General features: G+C 46.8%; 2 protein-coding genes across 5 annotated transcripts in view; one reads left to right on the forward strand and one right to left on the reverse strand.

The window, feature by feature from the left end:
* Window positions 1-12,705, forward strand: part of LOC138371085 (protein sickie-like) — a 20,614-nt gene extending 7,909 nt beyond the window's left edge. For 2 of the 4 annotated variants that reach the window (XM_069335746.1, XM_069335745.1), the window contains exons 3-8: window positions 2,645-2,771; window positions 3,592-4,627; window positions 4,744-4,900; window positions 5,539-5,670; window positions 7,814-8,002; window positions 12,430-12,705. In XM_069335746.1, coding sequence (XP_069191847.1) covers window positions 2,645-2,771; window positions 3,592-4,627; window positions 4,744-4,900; window positions 5,539-5,670; window positions 7,814-7,971 — 1,610 coding nt within the window. In that variant the 3' untranslated portion in view covers window positions 7,972-8,002; window positions 12,430-12,705. Of the gene's footprint in view, window positions 1-2,644; window positions 2,772-3,317; window positions 3,423-3,591; window positions 4,628-4,743; window positions 4,901-5,538; window positions 5,671-7,813; window positions 8,003-12,429 lie in introns of all 4 variants that reach the window. The other 2 variants (XM_069335744.1, XM_069335743.1) reach the window with 2 other exon arrangements.
* The window catches only part of LOC123762148 (uncharacterized), a 243,853-nt gene extending 221,277 nt beyond the window's left edge, over window positions 1-22,576 (reverse strand). Inside the window, exon 1 of the mRNA XM_069335747.1 lies at window positions 22,079-22,576. Coding sequence (XP_069191848.1) covers window positions 22,079-22,142 — 64 coding nt within the window. The 5' untranslated portion in view covers window positions 22,143-22,576. The remainder of the gene's footprint in view (window positions 1-22,078) is intronic.
* Window positions 22,577-23,105: the final 529 nt, after the last annotated feature.

Below are 23,105 nucleotides of genomic sequence, written 5' to 3' on the forward strand. Positions count from 1 at the left end.
CGGTTCTTGGAACTCTGTCCATAACACGTTTAATGTGGACAAGGTTACCCCGAGGCCCTTAAACTGCTTAATTAAAACAAACTTAGAATGCCCTCAAAGAATTAAATAATTTAAATAAATAAATTAAAAATAATAATTAAATAATTATTATTTAATTATAATAAACGAATTAATAAATGAATGAATTAAATAAACGAATAAACTACAGCGGAACACCTCAGGTTGTCTGGGTTGGATGACCTGGTGTCTCGCGAGCGGCCCGTCCTTGTGATCAAAGGCCATATGGTCGGTAATCCAGTCCCCCTAACGTGTAGGAAAGAAATTAAATTGTGCTCTCAGGTCAGGCTCGTTAAAGCGGGGGGCCCGCTCCCCCCCCCCCCCTTCCTCCAAGACACATCCATCATTTTTAACGAATTGTGTATTAAAAATAGTTTCTTTTCCTCATATAAATTACTATTATTATTAACAAATCCACAAGGGCCGTGACGAGGATTCGAACCTGCGTCCGAGAGCATCCCAGACGCTGCCTTAATCGACTGAGCTACGACATGGTCAAAAGGATTATATAACTATTATTATTATTACATATTAAAGTTCTGTGTATTGTTTGGTGTAGGTTAGGTCGATTAAGGCACAGTCCATTAAGGCGCGTCTGGGAACCTCTCGGACTTAGGTTCGAACCCTTATTACGCCCCTTGTGGATTTCTTCTCAGGTGTTTAGGTTCTGTAATAAAAATTCATTGTGTCCCAGTTACAAGCCCCGCTCCTGTGCCAGGTAAGTCCACTACGGGGCTCACCATAGCCCGTGCTACTTGCAACTTTTTGTTGCCAGTAGCGTCAGCTAAAACAACAACATTATGCTGGGGGACAGGCAGCCAGAGTGTATTTATACACGTTAGACTTATATCGAGGTCTGCCCCCCCCCCAGATCGAATTACTGACCCCCCCCCCTCCAGGATGCAACCCCACAACAAGCTAGGTGAACAGAAACATTAGGTGAAAGGAATCGTACCCAACTGTTGTGCTTTTGTTAGGTTGCAATTATTTGCATCTGGAGGACGTGAGTGAAGCATTTACAGAGCTGCGATTCGAACAGAGATTATCAGCAAAACATTGTTCGAACGTCATCAGTTGCAAGTCGTGTGTAGAGTGTATACATTCATAAACAAGCTTTTGGTGAGGCTTGTAATCAATTTTGGCCTTTGTTGATGAGTACAGGCTTTATAAAGGCCTTTATTGATGAGTACAGGCTTTATAAAGGCCTTTGTTGATGAGTACAGGCTTTATAAAGGCCTTTATTGATGAGGACAGGCTTTATAATGGCCTTTATTGATGAGTACAGGCTTTATAATGGCCTTTATTGATAAGTACAGGCTTTATAATGGCCTTTATTGATGAGTACAGGCTTTATAATGGCCTTTATTGATGAGGACAGGCTTTATAATGGCCTTTATTGATGAGTACAGGCTTTATAATGGCCTTTATTGATGAGGACAGGCTTTATAATGGCCTTTATTGATAAGTACAGGCTTTATAATGGCCTTTATTGATGAGTACAGGCTTTATAATGGCCTTTATTGATGAGTACAGGCTTTATAATGGCCCTTGTTGACGAGGACAGGCTTTATAAAGATGCGCTGCAACTATGAACTGATCCTGTTTGAACTGTTCGCAAACATTGCTTCGTTCATGTCCTCTGCTCGAATATCGCCTGTAAATATTTCATTCATACACAACAAATGCAAGCAAATTGCCAACAGGATCTAAACATCCAAGTTTAACCTTATACAAAATTTCAACATACATTCCTTCCCCCCCCCCCCCGTCCCACTTGGGCTGGACGGTAGAGCGACGATCTGGCTTCATGCAGGTCGGCGTTCAATCCCCGACCGCCCAAGTGGTTGGACACCATTCCTTCCCTCCGTCCCATCCCAAATCCTTATCCTGATCCCTTCCCAGTGTAATGTCACTTATAGTCGTAATGGCTTGGCACTTTCTCATGCTAATTCCCCCCCCCCCAACCGATTACATAAGGATGCTCAATGCAATTTTAAGAAGCATGGATGCAAGAATGGATTTTGGAACACCATCTTATCTTGAGGTTATTTTGAGATGATTTCGGGGCTTTTTAGTGTCCCCGCGGCCCGGTCCTCGACCAGGCCTCCACCCCCACGAAGCAGCCCGTGACAGCTGACTAACACCCAGATACCTATTTTACTGCTAGGTAACAGGGGGCATAGGGTGAAAGAAACTCTGCCCATTGTTTCTCGCCGGCGCCCGGGATCGAACCCGGGACCACAGGATCACAAGTCCAGCGTGCTGTCCGCTCGGCCGACCGGCTCCCCGGTACCATGGCGTCATTGTGCTGGGCATTCGTTCACCTAACAGTAAATAGGTACCCTGGAACTTTGGCAACAGTTGTGGGGGTTGCATCCTGGGCAAGGTCAGTAGTTTGACCTAGGCTGGTGGAAGGACCTACATACAAACCTAAAGTATATATATTCCCAGCCTGTCTGTCCCCTTCAAAGCGGTTTATAACCTACCGAGTTCTATTTATAACCACCCACCAAAGGCACTATCGCCAATACTTACTGACAGCCGCTCTTCCTTCTCCCCCCCCCCCCCCCGGGCGCGTGTCCCGCAGGTAGCAGCGGTGTGAGCAAGCGGACCAGTAGCAGCAGCGGGTTCAGCTCCGCCAGGTCTGAGAGGTCGGACTCGTCAACCAGTGTGTGCTCCGATGCCAAGCCCCCGCCCCTGCCGCCACACCAGAGGTCAGTCCCTCACTGTGATGGCTCTCATACCTGCAGTCTTGCTTTCTTAGCTGTGTGTGTGTGTGTGTGTGTGTGTGTGTGTGTGTGTGTGTGTGTGTGTGTGTGTGTGTGTGTGTGTGTGTGTGTGTGTTGGGGGAGAAAAGTCCTGAAATGTAGCGAAGACATTCTTGGGCACGCTTTGCTTTATCACATTTAAGTATCTTGCTTAACAGTAAGAATTTGTTAAGTTCTGGTGTCGGGGAGTGTGTGTGTGTATGATTGTCTGAGGGGAGTCATATACTCGTATCAGTTTTGTTGTATTGTACTCGCACTAATGTATTGTTTATGCTTATGATTATAATTACCAACATTGTATGTATGTATGTATGTGTATATGTATATATATATACATCTATATGTATTCACGCTTTATGTATATACGCACACAATAGAGTTCACCCTCTTCCCCCCCTCAACATGTATGTCTTGATGGCTTCGTGTTGCACCCATTACTGACGCGTGTGTGTGGGTGTGTTTTGCACTAACGCGCCTCTCGACGCACCACAGCCTGCCAGTGAGTACCAGCAGCAGCAGCAGCGACCAGACCAATATCGAGGGCCAGCCCGTGAGCGCCCCGCCTGCAGCCAAACCTCAGGGACTTCGTGGTATCAGGTACACCCTTTTCCCGCCCCTTCCTCACCTCCCCTGTTGTGTTGGATGACAGAGTCGTCGGCTGGTGGATGATAATATTCCCGCATGTTTGGGATTTGCTTGATGCTGAGGGATTACTTTCCATTTGTGTTGGGGTGGAGTTGTGAGTTCTGGTTTCCCATTTCCCCAGGTCAAAGTTTTCCAAGTCTAGCGGGAAGGAGGGTAAGGAGTCGCCGAAGTCGTCGCGGAAAGAGAAGGAGAGGGAGGAGTCGCGAGGGTCACCGCGAGGTGGTCACAAGGCCCACCGCGACCCCCGCGCCGAGCGTGGCGATAGTCGCGAGAGGGGCGGCAGCCGGGAGGAACGCGCGGGCAAGAAAAGCGAGAAGCTCACCTTGGAGCTGGATGGCGGGTTCCGCTCACGGGCACAACACGTCCCACCCCAACCTGACCAGGTTAGAGAGTCGCGGGTTGCGGCGCAGGGCCCGCGACCCGAGACCACAGGTCAGATTGCTGACCCCCAACAACCCCCGGCACTCCCACCTAAAGAGAACATCCACAGGGACCACTCGGCCTTCATGCAGTCAGACCCACATATGGCAGCCATGCAGCAGCAACATTATCAACAGCATCATCAAAGTCAGCAACAGTCAGTAGAGCATGGGCTAGCATCTACACCAGGTAGCCCCTTACTCCCAGGTACTCCTGGCACCGGTATCCCTAAGCCCACGGCACACGTGAAAGGCCAAACAAAAGCGGTGCCTCCAGAACGACCGGTTCCGGCTTCTCCCACGGCCTCGCCCAACGTAAACATTCCCCATCAAACGAAGGACTACAATAAGATGGTTCGTCACACGTCGGGCGGTGTTTCCGCGCCCAAAGTGGCAAGCGCAGGCGGTGGCGCCCCGCGGCCGGCGGTGGGCGCACCGGCAAACACAGACAGCAACGCTGCGCAAGAATGCCGGGATCCCAAGGGGTCCTTACCGCGCCAGAAGCAGCTGGGCCGACGAGAAGATTGTGGGACAGGCATCAGTGTTGCCCTAGTGAGCCCGATGCCCAACCCCCGCGAGAAGGACCTAGTGACCCCGTCCGAGTCTGGCTCCAATATCAGTGAATCTTCACAGAGCAACAGCGGCCACAGCAACTCGTCAGGCAACTCTTCTGTAATATATAAACCTACAAGCTCCGAGGACGGCAGTGTCAGTGACTTCAAGACTCACATCAGAAAGGTAAACATTTTTCTCATTGCAGTCAGAAAGTCGGATATAAACGTCTCTTATCGAACAGTTGCTGCAATGTAGGGAGTGTATGAACCACACTTACACTTTTGCATTATCTTCCACAGGTGGAAGAGAAGCATGAAGGGGAAGAGGGAGACGAAGTGATATTGAACATCAAGCCAATGCAGCCTCTGGTGCGCGCCTCGCAGTATGGCTACATGAGAGGACTTGGCCTCCACCAGGCCCGCACTGTCCCGCCTTCCCTACATGTCTCCAGGCTAGGTAGTCCCACACACTCCTCTCTCTCCTGTCTTGCTTGAGGAACAATTACATACACGTTTTTGTACATATTCTAACCTTTTCTCGTTTCTTACCTATCATCTTCGTCCTCCTCATTCTCTTCCATTCATCCAGTAATTTCTCTCTCTTTCCTTATATTGTCTATCTCTTCCACCCACTATCCATTACACGACCTGATAATGGTCCTGGACGGACCGAAACGTTGTCGTTTCTTCAATTTCTGATGTGTGATTTGGACATCATAATTTGTTCAGAGTTTAATTATTTTATTGTAGACCACCGTACCCACCGTGTGGGAAGAGGTAGAAATGTTAGTCTCAGTGGCGCTCACAAACTGAACCCCCAATATTATTTGACTTAAACGAGTTATATTTGTACCAGACTTATTGAAAAAGTTAAATTTCCTAAACTGTTTTCAAGTTAAATGGTTAGTAGTCTAACTACGGTACTGTAGTAAAGGTTAGTGAATGGTTATATTGAGTATAAATTCACTTTAGGATGACCTAGTAACTTTACATTTTTATTTAGATATCTATCTTTCATTTAACTGTAGGATAAAAAATACCGCATAATTAACTTTGTGAATCGTATGATTCAACCCATCTCGATTGGTTCCACAGCGCTACAAGACAATGCCAACACGGTGCCACAGAAGGGTATGCGTCTCGGGCCTCATCTCAAACGGCCGCCAGGATCTAACCAAGTCATTGACGCGGATTATAGCGACCTGGAGAGTGTTGAACTGGCGAACGGTAAGTCTTTTGCATGGTTCCATTTGTCGGGGCTGGCGCCGTTTTCCCTGGTGGACTTAATCCGTTTTCTTTTATTCCCATTATTTTGTTCGTGTCACTTGCTTCTTTTAAAATTCTTAACTATTATTATTCCTCTTTATTTCCACTATATCTATTTTTATTTCTTATTATCTTTCCTTTCCCAACCCAATCTCTCTGTATTAACCTCCCTAATTCATTCTCTCTGTATTAACATCCCTAATTCATTCTCTCTGTATTAACCTCCCTAACTCATCCTCTCTGTATTCACCTCCCTAACTCATCCCCTCTGTATTCACCTCCCTAACTCATCCTCTCTGTATTCACCTCCCTAACTCATCCCCTCTGTATTCACCTCCCTAACTCATCCTCTCTGTATTCACCTCCCTAACTCATCCTCTCTGTATTCACCTCCCTAACTCATCCTCTCTGTATTCACCTCCCTAACTCATCCTCTCTGTATTCACCTCCCTAACTCATCCTCTCTGTATTCACCTCCCTAACTCATCCTCTCTGTATTCACCTCCCTAACTCATCCTCTCTGTATTCACCTCCCTAACTCATCCTCTCTGTATTCACCTCCCTAACTCATCCTCTCTGTATTCACCTCCCTAACTCATCCTCTCTGTATTCACCTCCCTAACTCATCCTCTCTGTATTCACCTCCCTAACTCATCCTCTCTGTATTCACCTCCCTAACTCATCCTCTCTGTATTCACCTCCCTAACTCATCCTCTCTGTATTCACCTTCCTAACTCATCCTCTCTGTATTCACCTCCCTAACTCATCCTCTCTGTATTCACCTCCCTAACTCATCCTCTCTGTATTCACCTCCCTAACTCATCCTCTCTGTATTCACCTTCCTAACTCATCCTCTCTGTATTCACCTTCCTAACTCATCCTCTCTGTATTCACCTCCCTAACTCATCCTCTCTGTATTCACCTCCCTAACTCATCCTCTCTGTATTCACCTCCCTAACTCATCCTCTCTGTATTCACCTCCCTAACTCATCCTCTCTGTATTCACCTTCCTAACTCATCCTCTCTGTATTCACCTTCCTAACTCATCCTCTCTGTATTCACCTCCCTAACTCATCCTCTCTGTATTCACCTTCCTAACTCATCCTCTCTGTATTCACCTCCCTAACTCATCCTCTCTGTATTCACCTCCCTAACTCATCCTCTCTGTATTCACCTCCCTAACTCATCCTCTCTGTATTCACCTTCCTAACTCATCCTCTCTGTATTCACCTCCCTAACTCATCCTCTGTCCGTACCTTTCCCTTCCCAGCCCATCCTCACCACTTGCATAAACTTCATGATTAATAACTACAGCACCTCAGTACATAGTTATGTGCACTACATCAAAGGAAAGTTAAGTTAGAGCGGCACCTTTGTGCCTAGACGGTTGCTGCACCTGTGTGACGGCTCAGAGCTGAGGGCGAGGCATCCCAGAGAAGCCAACCTTTAGTGTATACATGCATTACGGGAGGAATTCAGGTATACATGCATTACGGGAGGAATTCAGGTATACATGCATTACGGGAGGAATTCAGGTATACATGCATTACGGGAGGAATTCAGGTATACATGCATTACGGGAGGAATTCAGGTATACCATTACGGGAGGAATTCAGGTATACATGCATTACGGGAGGAATTCAGGTATACATGCATTACGGGAGGAATTCAGGTAATGATTACAGGAATTCAGCAATGCAGGTGTTAAAGAGTGAAATTCCATATTTTTTTGTTTTGTATGCATATGTAATTTTTTTTTTCACTGGCAAATTATTGATTAAAGGATAGGAAAATTATTGAATCATCTGGTTTTAATAGATTAGGTTCAAAATGTACCCGGTTAATGTATTTGATATGGTTATGTATTATATGACCATTCCATTGTAACTTGCTTAGCTAAATGAATTGTAGGGTTTAGTCCCTGAGCCCATTATGTGCCTCTGTAACCCTTTCCACTACCGCCCACAAGATGGGTATGGGGTGCATAATAAATGAACTAAACTAAAACTAACTATTCCATTCACTTGGGTTCTAGGTTATGTATTTTTTGTTGTTAACGTGCGTTCTCTCTCTCCTCTCCCCGGGTCACGCGTCGGCGTCGCAGGCTACATGTCGGACGGAGACGTGCTGCGTAATGTGGGCTACAAGTGTGGCAACTCGTCGGACCTGGACGGGTACCTGAGCGAGGGCGGCGCCTCCTCTACGCCCACCGCCTCAACCAGCGCTTCAAGGAGGGCATGCGGCAGGTGCATGAAAGCATGAACAAAGTGCAGCACTTCATCCAGGACGACAGGTAAGCGAAGCTCTTACGCATAACCAACTTGAATTACGGGCTATTCATGCCCGTGCCACCTCTTGGTGGCTTAATCTTTATCATTTAATTCATCACCAACTTGAAGGTCTTGGGGGTGTACGTCCAGGAAGGGGGGAGGGTACTCCTCGCCGTGTTATATTTGCGGGGGGATGAGCTCTGGCTCTTGGATCCCGCCTTTCACCCGTGAATAGTTTGCCACTTCTTTAGACTCCCGCCTCTTCACTTCTCTGTGAAGTTCAAGTGCTCGAGTTTAGGGAAACTAGGAATCAAAACTTGTAAAATCATTAACAAGCTTTACTGGAAAATATCGCAGCAAATAACGAAACGTTGAAAAATGTTATTTACAACTTGTTGATTAAGTATTGACCTTCAGAGTACCTGGCGGAGCGGCCTATCAGCTGATATTCAATAACATTGATGTTATAACGTATGATCATTTGGCTTCATGCTTAGTGATGCTGGTAATTTATTTTTCTAGTCTTCTTTTAGTAATTTTGTTATTTTATGTACAGTAAAGGGTAAATTTTGACAAATTCTACCGGACTTGGATTAATGATAAGGAATACCCGCAGTGCATTGATAGTATGTAAACTTTAGCATGGCGCTATTTATATAAATTTATTTCGAGTAGGTTGAGTGGTACTCTTCAGCTCAGTGAATGTGTGTGGATTTATATCATCTTAGTCAGTGTCTTAATTCTATAAACTATGACGGCTTGCGACTTGTCAGTTCTGAAGCCTCATACACGGAAAGGCTGAGGAGGATAGGAATGACATCTTTAACAAGACAAGGATTTCTCATTCACACTTTTAAAGAACTCAAGCGTCCTGATTAAGATTAATCCCTGACTAGCGCTATAAGAAATGCGACGCAATTAGGCCTACAATTCAAAATACAGTTTACAAAACATGGGGGGGGGGGGGAATGTCAACAAACAAGCACCTTTCAATCCACGCTATGGCCACTAGAAATAGTAGCCATACAGCTAACACGAGTTAAAAACAAAAAATGAACCACAGAAAGGGCTTTGCTGAGACCGAGACCGGCGCCTTTGCTCGGGCCGGTCCAAGCAACAGCCTAGTGGACCAAACTCACAAGTCAAGCCTGGCCTCGGGCCGGGCCTGGGGAGTAAAAAAAACTCGTCAAGCCTGGCCTCGGCCCGGGCTTGGGGAGTAGAAGAACTCCCAGAACCCCCATCGACCAGGTAATCAACCAGGAGAGGCTTGCAATAGTCCCTGCATAAGTTTACATTTTCTTTGTTGACGAGGTTGTGCTCGTGAGAGAAAACGTACACCTAACTATTGATTTGGGTGTGGGCCCGCTACGACACCCGTGACTCATGGCTTCACAGTTTATATCTGATTTCTTTTTTAGCAGTGCGGGCTTTTGTTTTCTTGCCCCCCATGGCTTGAAAGTGTACACATAAGTAGATATATATAATAACAACCTGTCAGAATATTTCAATACGAATGTTTACGTTGGTAACCCCCCCCCCACGTGATAGTGAGTAATGGTTTAAATATCAAATTAGTCAATTACTATTAATTAATATATTACAAGAGGGAAAACCCCCAACGATAATCTTTTGCTACTTATAATATCCAAAGTAGATCTTCCAAAAAGAAACGACGAATTAAGAAAAAGTATTCCGGGTAAGTTTGAAAAATTGATTTCCTAGCCTGGCCCGTAGCTTTGTGCAGACGGGAGAGGTGCATTAGGCTACAGTCTGACTGACCCCCTTCGCTAGACAGTCGCCTGTCAGTCTCAAGGTTTTCCTCTGTTGAAAACACTCAAACAGGATAAGAAAAAGGTGGGACACTGCCCCCCCCCACACACAACACCTAGCTACGAATGCTGCGTTATCCCTAGAGCGTACTCGTCTGTATGGGCGAGTTCCCAAGTACCCCGGTACTATGCCTAGCACCCCGGTACTATCCCTGCTCTCCTAGCACCCCGGTACTATCCTAGTTCTCCTAGCACCCCGGTACTATCCTAGTTCTCCTAGCACCCCGGTACTATCCTAGTTCTCCTAGCACCCCGGTACTATCCTAGTTCTCCTAGCACCCCGGTACTATCCTAGTTCTCCTAGCACCCCGGTACTATCCTAGTTCTCCTAGCACCCCGGTACTATCCCAGTTCTCCTAGCACCCTGGTACTATCCCAGTTCTCCTAGCACCCTGGTACTATCCCAGTTCTCCTAGCACCCTGGTACTATCCCAGTTCTCCTAGCACCTGGGTACTATCCCAGTTCTCCTAGCACCCCGGTACTATCCCAGTTCTCCTAGCACCCCGGTACTATCCCAGTTCTCCCAGCACCCCCAGGAGGCCTGGTCGACGACCGGGCCGCGGGGACGCTAAGCCCCGGAAGCACCTCAAGGTAACCCCAGTTCTCCTAGCACCCCGGTACTATCCCTGTTCTCCTAGCACCCCGGTACTATCCCTGTTCTCCTAGCACCCCGGTACTATCCCAGTTCTCCTAGCACCCGGGTACTATCCCAGTTCTAGCACCCGGGTACTATCCCAGTTCTAGCACCCGGGTACTATCCCAGTTCTAGCACCCGGGTACTATCCCAGTTCTCCTAGCACCCCGGTACTATCCCAGTTCTCCCAGCACCCCAGTTCTCCTTGCACCCCGGTACTATCCCAGTTCTCCCAGCACCCCAGTTCTCCTTGCACCCCGGTACTATCCCAGTTCTCCTAGCACCCCGGTACTATCCCAGTTCTCCCAGCACCCCAGTTCTCCTTGCACCCCGGTACTATCCCAGTTCTCCTAGCACCCCAGTACTATCCCAGTTCTCCTAGCACCCCAGTACTACCCCAGCTCTCCTAGCACCCCAGTACTACCCCAGCTCTCCTAGCACCCCAGTACTACCCCAGCTCTCCTAGCACCCCGGTACTACCCCAGCTCTCCTAGCACCCCGGTACTACCCCAGCTCTCCTAGCACCCCGGTACTACCCCAGCTCCCCCCGTAGCACCCCGGTACTACCCCAGCTCCCCCCGTAGCACCCCAGTACTACCCCAGCTCCCCCCGTAGCACCCCAGTACTACCCCAGCTCTCCTAGCACCCCGGTACTACCCCAGCTCTCCTAGCACCCAGTACTACCCCAGCTCCCCCGTAGCACCCCAGTACTACCCCAGCTCTCCTAGCACCCCGGTACTACCCCAGCTCTCCTAGCACCCCAGTACTACCCCAGCTCTCCTAGCACCCCGGTACTACCCCCAGCTCCCCTAGCACCCCAGTACTACCCCCAGCTCCCCCCGTAGCACTGCAGTATTACATTAATTTGTACAAGTGACCTGTGACGAGTTCGGAGACCCAAAATATGCGTCAGTATAGAGTCGTAACTCCGCCTCTCAGCACGTTACGTGGGTAACTTCCACAGCAAGTTACACGTGGGTAACTTCCACGGCAAGTTACACGTGGGTAACTTCCACGGCAAGTTACACGTGGGTAACTTCCACAGCAAGTTACACGTGGGTAACTTCCACAGCAAGTTACACGTGGGTAACTTCCACAGCAAGTTACACGTGGGTAACTTCCACAGCAAGTTACACGTGAGTAACTTCCATGACAAGTTACACGTGGGTAACTTCCACGGCAAGTTACACGTGGGTAACTTCCACGGCAAGTTACATGTGGGTAACTTCCACGGCAAGTTACACGTGGGTAACTTCCACAGCAAGTTACACGTGGGTAACTTCCACAGCAAGTTACACGTGGGTAACTTCCACAGCAAGTTACACGTGGGTAACTTCCACAGCAAGTTACACGTGGGTAACTTCCACAGCAAGTTACACGTGGGTAACTTCCACAGCAAGTTACACGTGGGTAACTTCCACAGCAAGTTACACGTGGGTAACTTCCACAGCAAGTTACACGTGGGTAACTTCCACAGCAAGTTACACGTGGGTAACTTCCACAGCAAGTTACACGTGGGTAACTTCCACAGCAAGTTACACGTGGGTAAATAGAGCACAACAAGGAACTCATTATTTGCCAGCAAGAACGGCCAGACAGGAATCACAATGCCGGAGCTTAATGTCCACATTTTCAAGTCACTGGAGTTTATGCTTGCAAACTGCGAGTGTTTGTGGTGGTGTCTGGTCTGGTCTGCCTCCTCCAGTGAGCAGTTGCGTGGGTGAAGAGCCTCCTCATTGTTGAGTGTTTTACTTAGTGTAAATAAAGAAAAACATGTTTCTTTTTGCTTTGCACTTTCACGGGTATTAATTTGTATGTGTTTAACTAGTGGATGGGGTGTTTTCTATCACTATCCTTCGCTTGTGTTCAGTTGTATGAATGTTCAAACGACTTCAGCAGCAATGGGTAGCCTGCTTAGCTTTTGTGCACTTTCAATTTCTTTTCTTTGTATTATACTTTCACTCTTCCCACTTTCTGCGATAAAAGCAGAAGCAATGGAACAGAAAACGAGCTGGAAGTCTCCTCAGTCTCTCCTTCCACCACTTCGTCAGAGCCTAGGCACTTTGACGAAGACGACTATTTAGACGGAGACGTGAACGACAAAGATGGAGATGAAGTGGAGGAAGACATATTTAGCGACGAGAACAAGCTGCCAGTGACTCCTACAGAGAAGAGAGGCAGAAGGCGGTGAGTGTTGGAGGCAGTAGCGTGTGTGTGGAGCCCCTACCTAGTCCAGCACGTGTGTGGAGCCTCTACCTAGTCCAGCACGTGTGTGGGGGCCTACCTCACCCAGCACGTGTGTGTGGAGCCCCTACCTAGCCCAGCACGTGTGTGGGGCCTACCTCACCCAGCACGTGTGTGCGCGGGCGTGTGTGTGTGGGTGTATTTGCTAACTCACTCCGGCTACTTTGCCATTCTGACATAGATCTTAGATTTGCATATTTAGACGCTTGCTATGGTCGACGATAGTATGCCTTGGTATCGAAATGGCGCTTCCTGACCAGATGGGAAAGTGGACGCTTTGAGCAACTACAGCATATGCCCGTGAAGAGCTTGCGAGGCTTTTAGAATGACGTATGACAGCCCAGAATCACGCTGTTGTAGAGAGAGAGAGAGAGAGAGAGAGAGAGAGAGAGAGAGAGAGAGAGAGAGAGAGAGAGAGAGAGAGAGAGAGAGAGAGAGAGAGAGAGAGAGAGACTACGCAAGAACCGAGCAGTTTGCAGTTGTCTTGCGTTTTAATCATCTTCTAGGGATATAATAATTATATATAATATATATACTAGTATTATAATGTCGTACCTAATCGTCAGAACCCATACTACTTGGCCTAGTATGCAAGTCCCGATTTGCCTAAAAGGTAGAGTGATTTTCGTTATTTTCACATTTGTTTCCAAATTGGTTTGTTCCAATTAATATTATTATTTTATATTAACATAATTGACTAATTTAGTTATGATAGGTTTGATAAAATTTCCTGTTAGTTTTAATTAAAAAAAAATCAAATACATGAAAAGCTTTATCATTCCACAAGAAAACAAAAATGAAAAATATAATAATTCAGGAAAATTCGGTTTGTTAGGCAACTTGGCCTTTTAGGTACAACATATATATACTGTATTAGATAAATTGTATTACCCTTTGTTTGCCTCTAGCCTAGACACTTGCCTGTAGCAGCTTGCCTTCTAAACCTAGCTAGCATGTATGCCGATTTGCGATTGACTTGCCCATGACGTGTTAGGAACGTGTCGGGGTGGTTTCAAAGGTATTAACTGCATGGTTTGACGTGTTAGGAACGTGTCGGGGTGGTTTCAAAGGTATTAACTGCATGGTTTGACGTGTTAGGAACGTGTCGGGGGGTTTCAAAGGTATTAACTGCATGGTTTGATGTGTTAGGAACGTGTCGGGGGGTTTCAAAGGTATTAACTGCATGGTTTGACGTGTTAGGAACGTGTCGGGGGTTTCAAAGGTATTAACTGCATGGTTTGAAGTGTCTAACACGGCCCCGACGTCGCCGATCAATCAACCCCAGCGACCTCCTGACGCCATGACGCATTTTGACGTATGTGCTTTACCTAAGGCCGACAACGGTCGTACCAGAAAATAGTCGCGGCTCGCGAAATTGACAAACTTTACCGTGTACTTCAGCCACGTTATTGTGACTCATCGCCTGCAAACTTTACCGTTTTCTGTTTTGAGTTCTCTGGTAGGTTCCTCCTCTTGGTACGACAGTTTCCTGACGTTGGGAACGATAGTGAGAACGGCCTGCGACGATAACCCTAACGGAAAACTGATAATAGCTACTGTTAACAGTCCCATGGTTTAATATTTTTATATAATTTTTCGGTTGGACTAATATAATTAGATTTTTTCTTTTGTGTAAGTTTTAAAAAAGTTTTTTTGGTGTTTTATTTTGGGTTTTTGGTGCTGGTTTGTGGGTTGGACATGTATATGAGATTGATGATGAAGATTAAGCCACCCAAAAGGTGGCACGGGCATGAATAGCCCGTAAGTGGTGGCCCTTTGGAGCCATTACCAGTATCATTAGCTGATACTGGAGATCTGTGGAGGTGGACTGTACGAGGAATTCATGTATATGAGTGGGATTGGGTGGTTATAAATAGGAGCTGCCTCGTATGGGCCAATAGGCCCTTCTGCAGTTACCTTTGTTCTTATGTTCTTATGTTACGTTCAAAGCCAGGAAGCAACAGAAGGCAAGCAGATGAAGTCAGTGAAGTCACACACCTCACAGTATATATATATACACGCACAAACTAACATTGACATTATTAAATCAGATTAGAACTCATTAGATTAGGCTAGGCTGGGTTTGTTTAATGGAGGGAGAGGGGGAGGGGCTGGAGGACATACCCTGTGACTGTTTTTGAAGTGTACTGGAGTGTGGGAGAGGGGGGTGGGTGTACTGGAAGGCCCTAGGTAGTGTGGTGGGTGTACTGGAAGGCCCTAGGTAGTGTGGTGGGTGTACTGGAAGGCCCTAGGTAGTGTGGTGGGTGTACTGGAAGGCCCTAGGTAGTGTGGTGGGTGTACTGGAAGGCCCTAGATAGTGGGGTGGGTGTACTGGAAGGCCCTAGGTAGTGTGGTGGGTGTTCTGGGGTATTGGAAGGGGAGGGAGGATGTTGACCAGACCACACACTAGAAGGTGAAACTGAGTGGCCAAATGAGCCACAGAGATATTAGAAAGAACTTTTTTAGTGTCAGAGTGGTTGACAAATGGAATGCATTAGGAAGTGATGTGGTGGAGGCTGACTCCATACACAGTTTCAAGTGTAGATATGATAGAGCCCGATAGGCTCAGGAATCTGTACACCTGTTGATTGACGGTTGAGAGGCGGGACCAAAGAGCCAGAGCTCAACCCCCGCAAACACAACTAGGTGAGTACACACACACACACACACACACACAGGGGAACCTGTGTGCGTGTGTGTCTTTCTAGGGGAGCCGGTGGCCGAGCAGACAGCACTCTGGGCACGTGATCCGGTGGTCCCGGGTTCGATCCCGGGCTCCGGCGAGAAAAGATAGGCAGAGTGTCTTTCACAATGTGCCCCTGTTACCAATCAGTAAATAGGTTCCTGGGAGTTAGTCAGTTGTCACGGGCTACTTCCTGGGTTGTTTGTGTGTGTGGTGAGGAAAAAAAAATTAGTAGTAGAAACAGTTGATTGACAATTGAGAGGCGGGCCAAAAGAGCAGAACTCAACGTCTGCAGGCATAACTAGGTGAATACAACTAGGTGAATACACAAGTGTCATAAGATCCCACCCCCAATCCCTTCCCCCCACCCCACCATACACCACCCACCACACACACACTCAGCGACCTCCCCCCTCTACCCCCCCCCCAATCCTCCGTACCACCCCCTCTCATAATAAACACAGACTTCTTTCCCTCCCCTGCCTCTGTACCTATCTCTCTCAATCCTCACTGTCACATGCGCACTCCACCCCCCCCCCCCCCCCACGCACGCACAAAGGCCCACTGGGGTTAATGTAGACCAATACAAACGCTAGTCAATAAAAAAGGGATCAAGCAGTATGGTAAGACAACAGAACACAGGTGTCGAGGAACAGGGAGAGTCATACATGGAAATGACTGTTCGTGCAAGGAGGGAAATCACCGAGGAATTGAAAGACATGGGAGAGGAATCATAAATAAACTGCAGAATGAACTAAGTGCAGCGCAAGAGGAGATAACAAACCTAAAAACAGGCTCTCTCAGACTGTGGCTCAGGCAACCAACCTCCAGGTATCAGGAGATGTAGCAATGGCAGGGACCCCTATAATGGGTGTCACCTTTGCTGGAATACTGAAGAGCCCAGGAGCCATGTCCACAGTCAAGGAAATTGTAATGAAAGCAGAAACATCACAAGAGGCAACTAGATGAACGAGTCAACTACTAGAAAGGAAAAGAGCTGTAGTAGTGATTGGTGTTAAGGAACAGGATGGTTCCACAAGGGCCAAAAGGAGGACAAAGGACAAAGCTGCAGTGGCAGGGATACTGAAGGAGATAGTTATGGAAGGGCCTGAAAAAGACATAGAAAAGGTTTTCCGGATTGGCCAGTACAACAAAGACAAAGACCGGTTGATCAAACTAGTACTCAGAAACGAGTCCATCGAAGTAAAATCCTAGTAAAAAATAGCAAACTGAAATATGTCACGAATTACAGACAGGTATTCCTTCAGAGGGACATGACCAGGAAAAAGATAATACAAGCAGCAGATGCAAGGAAAAGGTGCAGGCTGAGGGAAGGGAGCCAGGGAACCTCAACGCCCTACCCAGCAATCCCAGAGGGAAGTGGGGTACCCCAGTCCAGCAATTTGGGAACCCCTGAGGGGACTGCAACATCCCATATAGGACTCACCACCCTATTGGTGCCCCCCCACCCCAAGCACAGGTCATTCCTCCCCTTACACAATGCCCACCATTCCACCCAATTTCTCTCTCCCTCCCTACCCGAGTACCCCCTGCCCTCCCATGCCTTGGTCTTCCTCCTGTCCCAATCAAGCCCAATCAAGATCTAAGTCCTCCATCCCCCACCCCACTCTCCTTCCAAGCCCCTATTACCTCCACCACAGGAGGACGAGCCCTCATCCCAAGCGCTCCCTGTCCCCCAACCTCGAGCACTCCCTGCTCCTCCACCCTTAGGAATTCTCCCTGTCCCCAAACAGGCTGGGCAACTTCTAAGCCTTTCCCCCCACCCCTCCTTCCCCCCACCTCCCCCAGAACCCCTGGTAACTATCCCACAGGAGGATGAGCCTACTCAAGCAGCAATGCCCATGGAACAGCTGCCTGCACTAGTGAGGAGGGGGGGGGGTTGAAATTGGGTATAGGAAAGTGAGCTTCAAGGTAATGTACTCATACATTGATAGGATTACCAACAAAGCAAGTGAACTGACAGAAAGAGCACAGGAAGAAAACCCAGATGTGATAGGACTCACAGAAACAAAATTGTCAGGAGTCATAACAAATACTGTGTTTCTAAAGGACTACTATATAGTAAGGAAAGAGAGGGAAGGGAGAGGAGGAGGAGGAGTGACTCTGCTGATAAGGAAGGACAGGAGCTCTGAAGAGATGGAAATTCCGAGCTGTGACGGATTCAGAGATTACATAACAGGAACTATGACAATGGCTGGACCTAAGATAATAGTGGCAGTCATTTACAGCCCTCCACTAAATAACAGAAGACCCAGATAAGAGTTTGACAGAAATAACATGGCTTCCATTAACATAATAGAGAGAGCAGCTTCAGTTGCCTGCACGAATGGATCCAGACTCTTAATCATGGGCGATTTCAACCATGGAAAGATAGACTGGGAGAATGGGGACCCACATGTAGGTGAAGATACATGGAGAGATAGACTTTTGGAAGTGAGTACAAGGAACTTTCTGAACCAACATATCAAGGGACTCACAAGAATGAGAGGAAATGACGAACCAGCTAGACTCGACCTGATCTTCACCTTAAATGACTCAGAAATAAGGGAAGTTAAATTTGAAGCCCCCAAAGGAATGAGTGACCAGAGTGTATTGACATTTGAGTATCTGGTAGAGGTAGGGATAACCTATACAAGGATGGGATTGAAAGGGAAAAGACTAAACTACCAAAGTGGAAAATATGCCGAGATGAGGAACTTCCAAATGGGAATACCATTGGAAACAGAACTTAGAGAAAAGAGTGTTCAGGATATGATGGATTATGTCACTAAAAAGTGTCAGGAGGCTGCAGACAGGTTTATCCCGGTCCAAAAAAAAAAAGAAAAATGAGTAGCAACAGAAGAATCCATGGTTCAACCAGGAATTTGCGGCAGCAAAGCAATTGAGTATAAGAACATGGAGAAACTACAGGAACAACAGAACACCAGATAGCAGGGAGAGATATCAGAGGACCAGAAATGAGTACCTCAGAGTGAGGAGAGAAGCAGAGAGACAGTATGAAAATGACATCGCGAGTAGAACTAAGACCCAACCAAAACTGCTCGACAGCCACATCAGGAGGAAAACAGCAGGGAAGGAGCAAGGGATGAAACTGAGAAAAGGGGAGAACAGATACACAGAGAAAGACAAGCAGGTGTGTGAAGAACTCAACAAGAGATTTCAGGAGGTCTTCACAATAGAACAAGATGAGGTCCCTGCACTAAATGAGGAGGCAAACCGAGCAACCTTGGAGGAATTTGACCTCACCAGTGAGCAGGTCAAAAGAAATCTGTTGGAAGGAAGGAACTATCAGGGGGAAAGCGCCAAGCCATTACGACTATATAGCACTGGGAAGGGGTCAGGATAAGGATTTGGGATGGGACGGGGGGAAAGGAATGGTGCCCAACCACTTGTGGACGGTCAGGGGATTGAACGCCGATCTGCAAGAAGCGAGACCGTCGCTCTACCGTCCAGCCCAAGTGGTAGGCGGAATCTGTTGGAGCTGAATGTGATAAAGGCTGTTAGGCCTGACAGAATCTCTCCTTGGTTACTAAAAGAAGGTGCAGAGGTACTAAGTGTGCCACTCTCTATTGTGTATAACAGGTCACTGGAAACGGGGAAACTTCCGGAAAGCTGGAAGACAGCTAATGTAGTCCCAATTTACAAAAAGGTTGACAGGTAAGAGGCACTGAACTACAGGCCAGTTTCCTTAACTTGTATACCATACAAGGTGATGGAGAAGATCGTGAGGAAAAGGCTTGTGAGCATCTAGAGGGAAACATCTTTGTAACTCATCACCAACATGGGTTCAGAGATGGTAAATCGTGCCTCACAGGCCTAATAGAATTCTATGACCAAGCAACACAAATTAGCCAAGAAAGAGAAGGGTTGGCAGACTGCATTTTCTTCGACTGTCAGAAAACCTTTGGCACGGTACCTCACAAAAGGCTGTTACAAAAGTTGGAGCAACAGGCAGGAGTAAAAGGTAAGGTGCTCCTGTGGATAAGGGAGTATCTAAGCAATAGGAAACAGAGTAACGGTGAAGGGGGAGGCATCAAAGTGGCGAGATGTCACTAGCGGAGTCCCACGGGACTCTGTACTTGGACCCATCCTGTTTCTAATATATGTAAGCGATCTTCCAGAGGGTATAGACTCATTCCTCTCAATGTTTGCTGATGATGCAAAAATTATGAGAAAAATCCAAACAGATGAAGATAGACAGAGACTACATAATGACCTGGACAAACGGGTGGAATGGTCTAGAAAATGGCTACTAAAGTTAAATTCAGACAAGTGTAGAGTAAAGAAATTAGGCGAAGGAAACAGAAGACTGAATACAATGTACCATCTGGGAGGTGATATCCTGCAAGAGTCAAATTAGAGAGAAAGATCTGGGGGGTTGATATCTGTCTCCAAAGGCCCACATTAAAAGGATATCATCAGCGGCAAATGCTGGACTGGCCAACATAAGGACTACCTTCAGAAACTTGTGAAATGAACCGTTCAGGACTCTGTATACCACTTATGCAAGACCAATCCTGGAGTATGCAGCTCCAGCCTGGAGTCCATACCTAGTTAAACACATGACGAAGTTAGAGAAGGTTCAGAGGTATGCCACCAGACTGGTCCCTGAACTGAGAGGTATGAGCTACGAGGAAAGGCTAAGGGAGCTGAACCTCACATCCCTGGAAAACAGAGGAGTAAGGGAATACATGATAACCACCTACAAAATTTTCAGGGGAATTGGCAGGGTGGACAAAGACAAACTCTTTAGCACGGATGGAACACGAACACGGGGACACAGGTGGAAAGTTAGTACCCAGATGAACCACAGAGAAATTAGAAAGATTTTTTTCAGTGTCAGAGTAGTTAACAAATGGAATGCATTAAATAGTGAAGTGGTGGAGGCTGATTCCATACACAGTTTCCAATGTAGATATGATGGAACCCAATAGGCTCATGAATGTGTACACCAATTGATTGACAGTTGAGAGGCGGGACCAAAGAGCCAAAGCTCAACCCCCGCAAACACAACTAGGTGAGTACACATACACATACATACATGCACTCTCACACATGTAAAAATCTCAAACTCTCACTGTCTAAATTTCTAATTTCTAATTTCTAAGAAGGGAGTGACTATCAGTAACTACCAGTGAAATGAAAAACCGAATATATCGAGAGTTCAGCAGAGAAATGAAGGACACAATAAAAAGTCTTCACAGTGAACTGACGTGATCTAAGGAGGAGATAAATGTCTCCAGGCAAATCCCATTCAGACCCTGCATGAGACAACCCCCAGGAAACCAGAGCTACAACTGATGAAAGACTCCACCAAGGATACCCTCATTTGCAGAAATGCTTCAAAGGAACCCAAACATTAAGTGTGCTAGCTAGGGAAGCAACAATGTTAACAGCTACTTCACTTGAAGCAGCAATGTGCAATAGCCATCAACTGCAAGAGAAAAAGAGCTGTGGTAGTGGTAGGAATTCAGGAGCAGGAATGCTCCAATCAGGAGTGGAGAAGGAAGGACCGAGCCATTGACAAATACTCTGGATGGTTCACAGTGGAAGGGAGGATGACATTTATACCAGCAATAAGAGATCAGTTAAAGTGGGAAATAATAACCAAAGGTCAATAGACATATTGAACCTATTGAAACAACAAAAGCGAAAAGCATGAGGTAGTGGTGGCAATACAGAGGGCAAAGGACAGAGGAAAACATAAATAGATGCAACAGGGCCAGGAATGATTACATGAAAATAAGAAGATTTGTGGAAGAAACTATGAAAACAATACTGCTTCCAAAGAAAAGAAACAACCCAAACTCCTTCATAGATACATAAGAAAATCATAAAGAAGTTTGTGGGGAGCCAAATAACCAGCTTTCACTGAGTGTTCACTACTGAGCCTGAACAGTTCCATGTGACAGAAGAGGAGGCAACCCTTGACAAGAGACTATTTAATATTGATGTAACAAATGAAAAAGTAAGGAAACAATTAACATCACTAGACGTAAGTAAAACTTTTGGGCCAAATAGAGTATTACCAAAGATGTTACAAGAAGTGGTACAGGCCCTCAGCATACCTCTGGCACTGATGTACAATGGGCCACTTACAAGCGGGAAATTACCCAGCTGTGAATAACAGTAACCTATAGACCTAGCTGTGAGAAACAGTCAGCTAAAGACCTAGCTCTGTGCAACAGTTAGCTAGAGACCTAGCTGTGAGCAAAAGTCAGCTAAAGACCTAGCTCTCAGTAACAGTAAGCTAGAGACCTAGCTGTTAGCAACAGTCAGTTAAAGACCTAGCTCTGTGCAACAGTCAGCTAGAGACTTAGATGTGAGCAAAAGTCAGCTAAAAACCTAGCTCTCAGTAACAGTACGCTAGAGATCTAGCTGTTAGCAACAGTCAGCTAAAGATCTAGCTGTCAACAATATTAAGCTAGAGACCTAGTTGTTAGTAACAGTAAGCTGGAGACTTAGCTCTGAGGTACAGTAAGTAAGCTACAGTATGGCGAGGAACGAGGTGGAACAGTCACCTTGTGTGTACGGATAAAGTAGCCAGTATGGCGGGGACCGTGGTGGAACAGTCACCATGTGTGTACAGATATAGTAGCCAGTATGGCGGGGAACAAGAGGGTCAACAGTAGCAGACCCAGAGTTAGACAGGTGAGCTGTGTTAAGAAGGAACACTGACACACTTACCTGTCTCACCTGTAGCAGTAAGCGGCCATATGCACATGATTACTGCCACCGTTGTCATCCACATGTTGTCTGTTGCCGTTTATCACTTCCGTTGTTGACTGTCAACTCCTAACCACCCCTTTATTACCGTCTGTTATCGTATGTTGCTGTCTATCACTCTCCGTCTGTCTGTTTGCCGACAATAACAGTCTGTTGCCCTCTGTTGTTGTGAATAACTGTCTTTTTCCGTCTACCATCGTCTGTTGCCGTTACCCATAACGGTGGTGCCTTTTGTGTCTGTTTACGACCTAGGACTTTCACTGCAATCCTTTACCGCCCACTGACTTTTCACTGCAGTCCACAGTCATCCACTGTCGTCCACTGCCGTCCACTGTCGTCCACTACCGCCGACTGCTGTCCACTACCGTCCACTACCGTCCACTACCGTCCACTACCGTCCACTACCGTCCACTACCGTCCACTGCCGTCCACCAGACACAACCAAGCGCTGAAACACCAGCGAGTGTGTGTGTATACTTATCAGTCATTTTGACGTGTGACATTTCTTAAAAGGATTTCCTGTAACGATTATAAATATTTTCCTGCACAGTGTATTCACCAAGTAGTGCTCGTGGGGGTTGAGCTCTTTCAGCCCGCCTCTATACTCTCAATCAACTGTTACTAACTACTATCTTTTTCTTTACCACAACACCCCCCACCCCCCCAAGAAGCAGCCCGTGACAGCTGACTAACTCCCAGGTACCTATTTACTCCAAGGTAACAGGAGCATCAGGGTGAAAAAACTCTGCCCATTATTTCTCGCCGGTGCCGGGAATCGAACCCGGGACCCATAGGAGCACACGTACAGCATGCTGTCCACTCAGCCACCGGCCCCTCAACACACACACAAACACACACACACACACACTTTCTAAGCCAGCACATCAAGGTACCAACAAGAATGAGAGGAGAAGATGAACCAGCAATACTTGATTTGATATTTACCCTAAATGAGTGGAATATAAGGGTAGTTAAGATGAAAACGCCC

This window comes from Procambarus clarkii, chromosome 34 (genome assembly GCF_040958095.1).
Source record: "Procambarus clarkii isolate CNS0578487 chromosome 34, FALCON_Pclarkii_2.0, whole genome shotgun sequence".
In the NCBI taxonomy this organism is placed as follows: domain Eukaryota; kingdom Metazoa; phylum Arthropoda; class Malacostraca; order Decapoda; family Cambaridae; genus Procambarus; species Procambarus clarkii.